At 41.6% G+C, this 8310-nt stretch overlaps 1 protein-coding gene across 2 annotated transcripts; it reads right to left on the bottom strand.

Moving 5' to 3' along the window:
• Positions 1-3636: 3636 nt before the first annotated feature.
• Positions 3637-7007, bottom strand: tob1b (transducer of ERBB2, 1b). Of its 2 annotated transcripts, none has more exons than XM_026177370.1 (2): positions 6774-7007; positions 3637-5727 (listed from the first exon to the last, which is right to left on the bottom strand). In XM_026177370.1, exon 2 carries the CDS (start codon positions 5557-5559, stop codon positions 4555-4557), a length of 1005 nt encoding a protein of 334 aa, XP_026033155.1. In that variant the 5' UTR covers positions 5560-5727; positions 6774-7007; the 3' UTR covers positions 3637-4554. The 2 variants fall into 2 exon arrangements, with proteins under 2 accessions (XP_026033155.1, XP_026033156.1); XM_026177371.1 differs by having other exon boundaries at positions 6779-7007.
• Positions 7008-8310: the final 1303 nt, after the last annotated feature.

Here is an 8310-nt window from a genome sequence, read left to right as displayed (position 1 = left end):
GTATGAATTCATAAGGATCTATCTTTCTACGTATCTAAATCTTGGCACAAAAGCAAATACATTTAGAAATGTCAGTCTTTTTTATTAAATTTCAACTCAAGGTTATTTCAGCCCTTATTGCTCCTTATTGTAACATCAAACACAGGCAAAGAAACACCCTTCAAAACAAACACTAGTCCTACGGCACACTACACGGCTGGGCATGCCAGAGATACAGTATGATAAGGCCCTTTGAGTAATAAATGCAGTTCATGTCAGGAATGTATCTGGAGGGGGGCACACTGTGGAACAGACAAGATGGAGTCACAGCAAGGCAACACCCCTCACCACGGGGGTCTCCCAGCTGGTGTGACACCAGACCATCTGTGGACCTGTTTATCCCAGAGAGCTGAGGTGGTCATGTGGAACCGAATGTGTGTGTGTGTGTGTGTGTGTTCTGAATATTGTTTTCCACTTAGATTGCAAGGCTTCATCGACTTCATTGCCTATATTGTAATGCAACGGTTTAAGCTGAGGACTAAAATAGTTTCTCTGGTACATGCTGACCCAGTAAACTAGAGCAGTGCACAGTGTGCAAAATGGACTTGCTCCACAGCTAGTTAAATGTTCCTGTATTTACTGAGCATACAACACTCACTTTAATGCATCCAGAATTTCAGGAGCGTGTTATCGGACAAAAAAAAGGGAAGAGCAGGGTGTTTCTGCAAAAAAAGAAGAAAAAAAAAAGCACTGACATTACTCACAGCCGAGAATGTTTCCAGTACAACTGTGTCTCACAAGGGTGGAATCGAAACTAGCAAAAATCGCTTTTCCCTCTAATCCTCCGCGAGCTACTCCCACTGAGCCCTGCAGGAATTAATTTGCAATGCTGGGGATTCTGAGCAATTTATTTGCCACAGCAATCTTAACTGAGATTTGGATTTCATCAGCAAACAAGAATTCAGAAACAGATGTATACCACTAAGGCCTTTTCCAGTGTTTCAGCTCTGTGCAAGGCTGCATAAGACATTACTGAGGGTTGCCATGATGCCATGTACATGATCATCCAGAAATGTAGCAGTGGAAAGCACATTTACTGAATACTGAGTACAAATTTGAAATACTTGTAGGTATTTATAGTTAATGCACAAGGGAATGATACACTTAAACACACTGAACACATTACAAACACTGACAGGCACAGTGATAACCGTTGTTGTTCTCACTAAAACACAAAGATCTTTTGTAATATAACATTCATATAGACGTTACTATTAAAATTACTATTACAACCTAAATATTGTTGCACAACGCTCATGGCAAAAGCACTCGCAGATGGCAGCAGCCTCCCCCAGCAGGATAATTCCTCCACCACACCACAAAAAATACTCCAGGAATGGAGAGTCCAGGGTGTTGACGTGGCCACCAAGCTACCTAAATTCAACACAGGATGACCCGATGGACCCGATTACAACACACAGGAACCAAAGAAGGCCAAATTCCTTGTGCCAGACACTACAGGACACCCTTAGACGTGACCCACATATATGCACAAAGGTGACCCACACAATTTTAGGCAGCAAGTTTTAATGTTATGGCTGATTCTTGTATAGTAAGCTTATTAAACCACAGACAGTGCCTCCAAACTATTTTAATCTTTAAGACTTTAAAAACAGCATCAACTACATGTCTATTGGTCATTTCAATGCCAAAAGACATAAAGAAGAAAATATGTCACCCCCAAAATGTTTTGAGTAGTCAAACATGTCTAAAAATATGAGAAGAATAAGACTGACTTATATATAAACAAAAGGTGAGACAAAGAGTGTGGTTGGGTTGGACACTAGGATGCATCTTACCTGCTAAACTAGTCTAAGATTTTGGAAACTATGCACTATGGAACTGGTTTGTCAGGAACAAATGGACGTCATTTTATTTAATCCATCTATAGCCTCCTGAAACCTGAGTGCTTGTTTGGCATGCATTTTTTTTTTTTATTTCTTCTAGCTGTTGTTGGGACTGATAGTCACCTAAGAGCTGTTTGTCAAACTTTCCCAAAGTCCTTCTTTAGATTATTTTTATATTTGTGTGCAAATATAAAAAAAATTAAAGTCATCTTCTCATTAAGACATGGCACAAAACTCTGCTGTGCAAAGATGTGCTTTAAGTTTGCAATGCTCAAAGCTTAGAAAGTGAAGTTAAACCTGAGGGTTATCTTCCAGTGTACATGTACTATAAAAATGTCAGCAAGTGTTTGAGCTGTCACTCGAGAAAGCATCTCGCCAAAAACAAAAGAAATCCGTTTAGACTTGAGAAATAGAATTGTTGATGCTCACAAAGCAGGAGACAGACATACAAAGTTATCAGAGCGTTTCCAAGTGTCAAGAACTGGAGTGAGAAGCATCGTCAAGAAATTCAAAGACGAGTACAGAACAAGCCCGGCAGAGATAGAAAGCAAAGGATTTCAAAGACTTCAAGCCAGACTGAACTATGCTAAGGACAAACCTGTGGAAAGACTACGCATACTGGAAACGCTGGGTATGGATCGTCGCTTTGTCTTTCAACACGACAACGACCCAAAACATTTGCTGCTCCTGGCGAGGAATTACCTCCAGAAGACCAAAGTGAAGGTTACTGACATGACTTTAATCCTACTGAAAATCTGTGAGCTGAACTGAAGATGAAAGTCCCCGCCAGAAGAAATTTGAGAGATTTCCCAACACGCCTTTCAAAGTAAAATAACGTAAGCGTCTAAAATGATACTAGGATGTTTGGAACAGCTGTGTTAAATATTCCTTGCTCTGCTTGACAGCACTTGGGGAATACTCTTTTTAACATTAATTTTTTATAGGGAGGCTAATAATGCTGTCGTCATCTGAATTTTAAAGTATAACACAAAAAAAATCGCAATTTTAATACAGGGTAAAACCCTTTAAGCATAGTGAAGTATAAGGGGCAGAAAACTCAAAATTTAATATCTCCATATGCAGACGCAGGGTCTCAGCAGGGCGGGTAAATGACTAAACCTGAAACGAAGCTGAGCACAAACTGAGAATTCTCCTCTCCTGGCCTCGTGTCATTATAATTAGCTTTCCAATCATTGTTGTAACTGAATTTTCTTTTCATTGTGATGCTTTCTGCATTCTTTACAACCACTGGATAAAAAGCAGACTGTCGAGCAATGTTCACTTTTGAACATCAGATCCGATCAAAATGTGGGACATTGCCTTAATATGTGAGCAAGGTATTAAAAGTTCTGAAATCCTGCTCGCTTGGGAACTAAAAAGGATCTAAAAGATCAAGCAATTACACTCAACTAAATGTTAAAACCCATCTCCAGGGGAAGGGGGGGGGGAAAAAAAAAAAAAAAAAAAAAAAAAAAAACCACCAACACACTCCACCCATCTTCACAGCCATGATAACAAAGACAATAACAGATCATAAACTAATTTGAAGTTTACTGCCAGTTTTAACCTTGTTACCCTTTGATAGGGCAGCACCACAATAGCCTTTCACACACGCTAAATATTAAAGACAAGTCTGCATATAAGAGGTAATAAATAAGTCCATATCCCACAGATCATGTTCAACTGTAGTTTATTTTATTAAAAAGACCGGGGTGCAAATATGAAATTAAAAAAAATAAAGACAAGCATATAATTTTTAAGCATTTAATACAAACTTAACAATATAAACTATTTCAGTCCCTCTTGACATGTAAGACACTGACTCAAAATACTTTGTTATACCTTAATGTTTTTGTTTTTTTTTTTATCAAGTATTGCACAATGTAGGTACAAAATTAATATTCATACGATTACATTTTGTCCATAGTATAGCAAAATCTTTTAACCTCTTAACAGAAAATACAATTCATCTTCCAGAAAAAAGCAAATATTCCTACACTTTACTTCCACCACTAAGGAATACTCTGTACACAATCTTCAGAATATTTGATGTATAGTTTGTTTTTTTTAAAGATGGATTTCTTTAACAATTATCTTTTTAAAAAAAGAGAAAGAAAAATAAGGAAAAGCTGCTGCAGCCATCACAGATCACTGGAGTAGTAAAAAGATATAAATGCAACACCATGTCATAGAAACAATATATACTCTGATATCTTACAAACTCTGTACTAAATTAAATTATACAATTAGAAAAAGACCAAGTAACCCCACTTAGAAGTGCCAATTCATAAAAATCAGCCTTGTCTTACTACCTGTAAAATACTGTAAGAGGCCAGAACTTGAAGCTTGTATTTTTTTATAATTTTTTTTTAAACTTTATTTTAAAGTTATTTTCCTCAACATAGTAAAAAACTTTGTGCTTGGTTGGCAAAAAGAAATCAAGAAAAACAATGATGCATGTTGAATTGAAGTAACCAAGCTTGGATGTGTTTGTACAACAAGCTTTTAGTAGAAACTAACTCAAGGGGGCGTGGTCAAAACACCCTTGGGCACATGCGCTTTATTGACTAGACACTACATCCTTAAAGTCCAGTTTCTAAGTGTGCGTTTTGTTTTTCCTTCTTTTTGAGCCACCGTCATTCATAAATAGCATCTTCTGATGATGAGCTTAGTTAGCCATGACTGGCTGGAATTGCTGGTTAGAATACTGCATGTTGCTCAGACTGAAGTTGAGGCCATCCATAAGAGACTTGTCGTTGAGGCTTCCGTAGGCTGCAAACATGTCAAAGGCATTGTTGTACTGCAGTGGGCCAAGCCCCAGGGAGCCCTCCCCGGGGAACACTGCTCCAGGGCTGGACTGGCCCTGGAGACTGGGGAACACAAACTCCTTGGCGTTGGGAGAGAGAGCAGAGGCTTTCTGCTGCTGTTGCTGCTGCTGACTCAGGCCGAGCCCGTACAGCGAGTGCATGGAGGTGGAGATGGCTTTCTGCTTCAATAGGGTGTTGACATTCAGACCAAGGTTGTTGGTAGGGGAGGTGCGAGCCACCTTGCTGCTACTGCCGCTGTTGCCGTTACTGCGTCCGCTGCTCTTCATCTTAGTGGAGCCAAATTTGGTGGCGGCGAAGGTGGCAGTGGTGAAGGTTAAGGGCTGGGTGGAGCGTGGCATAAAAGATGGGCTTACCGCAGCAGACTGCCCAAAAGGAGGGGAGGGGGAGCTGGACTCTGAAGAAGCCCCGACAGGGTCGCTGATTGGCATGAAGACCTGGGCCTCAGGATTAAAGCTGTTCTTGATCTCCTTGTCCAACTCTGAGCCATTTTCATTGTTATCATCCACATACAGCACCTTAACCGGTCCCTTTTCCCCGATCTGGTAGGAAACCTCAAACGGGTCAATCCACACGCTAAGGTCCTGAGGAAGATTATTCCGGACGTCTTCGATATCCAGCCCACTCTCTTTGGCTGCCTGCTCCACCACGGGGTCCACCTTCTCCCCTACATGGATGCACCTGAACCCTGACCCTTTGTATGGCTTATCCGGATACCAGTGGCCTTCATATTTTTTCTTCAGCTGCCTCTCAAGCTCTTCGCCAAAGATATTTACTCGTCGTCGAGGGAGTTTGTTGTATAAATAGGAAATAATAAAGTTGAGGGCTACTTGAATTTCAAGCTGCATAGCTGCTTTCAGTGGCAAGAGGGCTTCTTTTACTGTCACAGGTTTGCTTTTTCCTCCCACAAAGCGTTGCAAAAACCCTCCAAGGCAGCAGTGATGAGTGTAATGAAAAAGCTCAGCACGCGTTGCCGAAACAAATATACGTCCTGCAGCAGAGTCGAAGTCAGGACCCTGAAATGGAAAGAAAAGGGGACGCGTTATAGATGTGCAGCTGTTCACAGCATAACACAAGCAAAGCAAAGCAGTTATCAGTTTGGGCCCATTTAAAAACAAAACAAAAAAACAACATTTTAATCACTATCCACTTCCTCCCCCTCTCTGCACAGCAGTGCTGGCATCGCAGCTGTACAACAGCTATAAATACATACAGGCCACTGACTCAGATGGTGTCAGCAGTGCATGCTCCCCAGCGGTCTAGTGTGACAGATAAGTGCACCCATGGTTGACCTCTGCAGAGGGCGGTGGATGTAATGGCAGGTGTCAATAGTGAGACGGATTTTCGATCGCTTCCTATTCGCACTGGACATGTTTAGACAAACTCCAGCCTTCTTTAGTTGGATAAGCGTCATTTTAAATAACCCAGCCGGGCTATTCCAGCACTTTCATCCTTGCTGAGCTACAGTAGGTAGAGGAGCACGTACACACTCGCGAGGAGAATTGTTACATAATCATCATTCAAAGTCTAACCACGGCCATAAAACCCTCTGTTACAGCAGAGCAAGCGCGTACGTGACCCTGTCAGCGCTGTATACACAAACTGTCCGCTTTCTCACCCCGTCGCTCTGTCGCTGTCGTCCACCTAGCATTAGCTGGCCAACTTAATGATGGGTGTGAACTGAAATGTGGCAAGCTAGCTATCAAGAAGGCAGATAGTGTTAATGTTTAGCTCGCCCAGCTGCTTATCAGCATTACCTCGCGCTGACATCGCGTGTGCCAACCGCAAGGTATGCGCACAATGAAAGTCGATCGTAAGAGGCAGTCAATGTCACTGTTAACGGCAACATAAGATGGAAATTGGCGTTTTAGCCGGACTCTGGTCGACACCAAGCGGTGTAGCATTTTAATTAGCTAGGAAGCTACAGCTCGCATACTCGACAAAAATACTTTCGTTTAATAACATCACTGACTGCGACACTTAGAAAACTAACAAGAGATATAGGAGGAGTGATGCACGGCTGTGTCAGAGATCGAGAAATTGACGTTACGTTAATATTTACCTTACATGGAATCAGCAGGTCCTTCTTGCACGAACCAGAGTCCGCTCCAGGAAACGCTAGAATCTACACAGTTTCTAGTGTCACTTTCTAAAGAAGATAGAAAATATTGTAGCGCTCCAGGCGATTTTCTTTCTTCCGTGGGGTTACAGTTGAATTCCGATTTGCAGGCTTCCAAGCTTACTCCCCACAGCCTGGGAGTTTTTACAACTCTGCCCTTTAAAACTTGGGCTTGTTTGTTTTTATAGTAGTCCTCCGCCACGGACATGGAATGGGGTGGTGATGCGGCTCACAGGGGTCAACACCCAGTAACGCGCTTCTATTGGCCGAGCGCTTCGTCGTCATGAACAACCACACCAACTAAAGCTGTGACTGGATGATTTTGTGTTCAGTCAAACACAGGGTTCTATTTACGGTAGTGGTTTGCCTTTCATCTGTTATGGACTACTTTATCGGAGAAAGGGTATTAACTAAAAACCATTTGAAACCCGTGCGGAGAAATATGATTTTTTTTTAAACAAAAACTATTAAAAATATAATACCTGCATGGCTGAAAGGTAAAGAACTGACACGGGCTGTCTGTTTTATGTGACATATGTTCTTGAGGGTTCTACATTTCAGTGATTGTGCTCAGTTGTGCATAAAACGTACTGCTGGTTATATTTATTATGATTAGAATTTCGAATAGTCAGTATAGTTATTGCTGAGAGCGAGGAACAAGGCTGAAATGAGACCACACTTGGCACCACTTCTGCCACTACAGGGTTAAAGGAAGCTAGGATAACCACTGTGGCGGAGGGACACACCTGTCACTGGCTTTGTTCCCTGCTCCTCACCAATGGCATTTTGATGTTCCTTGAGTGTAAACCTTGCTGAACAGCATTCTCTTACTATTAAACAACACAATTCAAACAAAACAGATTTTGTAATTGTATAAAATTAAAATAATAATGCTATATCATTTTTCAATCTGTGTCCCTGCCATTGAATTCTCTTCATTATAATGCCTGTGGACTGTGAAATTCATTAGTTACACATTGAATCCTGGCTGCTCTCCTGCCTACGTGCAGGCTACTTGTTTTTAGCAGCTGTGCAGTGCAGGGCTTACACTCTCTGCTGTCAGACCCAAGGTGTTTGACGCCACACTCTGCTCTTACCTAACATGGGCTCCCGCACTCCCATGTTTGCACAATAAATACAATGCCACATGAATTATACAGCTGTGAGGGAGGGAGCGGGGCAGGAGAGTAAGAGAGGAGGAGGGAGAGAGGACAGACTGTTCTTTAGAAAGGGGGGAAATGACTGAGAAACAAAAGTATCTCTTCCTGACTCAAAAAATATCCCACTCAGTGCTGTATGCCATGTCTGTTAAATCTGAAAGCTGATTTATAGCTGCCAGCTGCTTACAGGCTCTCTAGAGGGAACAGCGGGGAAGTCAATATAATTTCAGAGGCGTATACGATTGATCTGAATCAATCATAATTCATTTAGATAGTCTGTTGTTTGAGTATGTACCATGCCAAATCATATAGCAGTAATA

The sequence above is a fragment of the Astatotilapia calliptera genome, chromosome 8, assembly GCF_900246225.1.
Source record: "Astatotilapia calliptera chromosome 8, fAstCal1.2, whole genome shotgun sequence".
NCBI lineage: Eukaryota > Metazoa > Chordata > Actinopteri > Cichliformes > Cichlidae > Astatotilapia > Astatotilapia calliptera.
The sequence above is the reverse complement of the archived record's forward strand: the minus strand, read 5'-3'. Positions and strand labels throughout refer to the sequence as shown.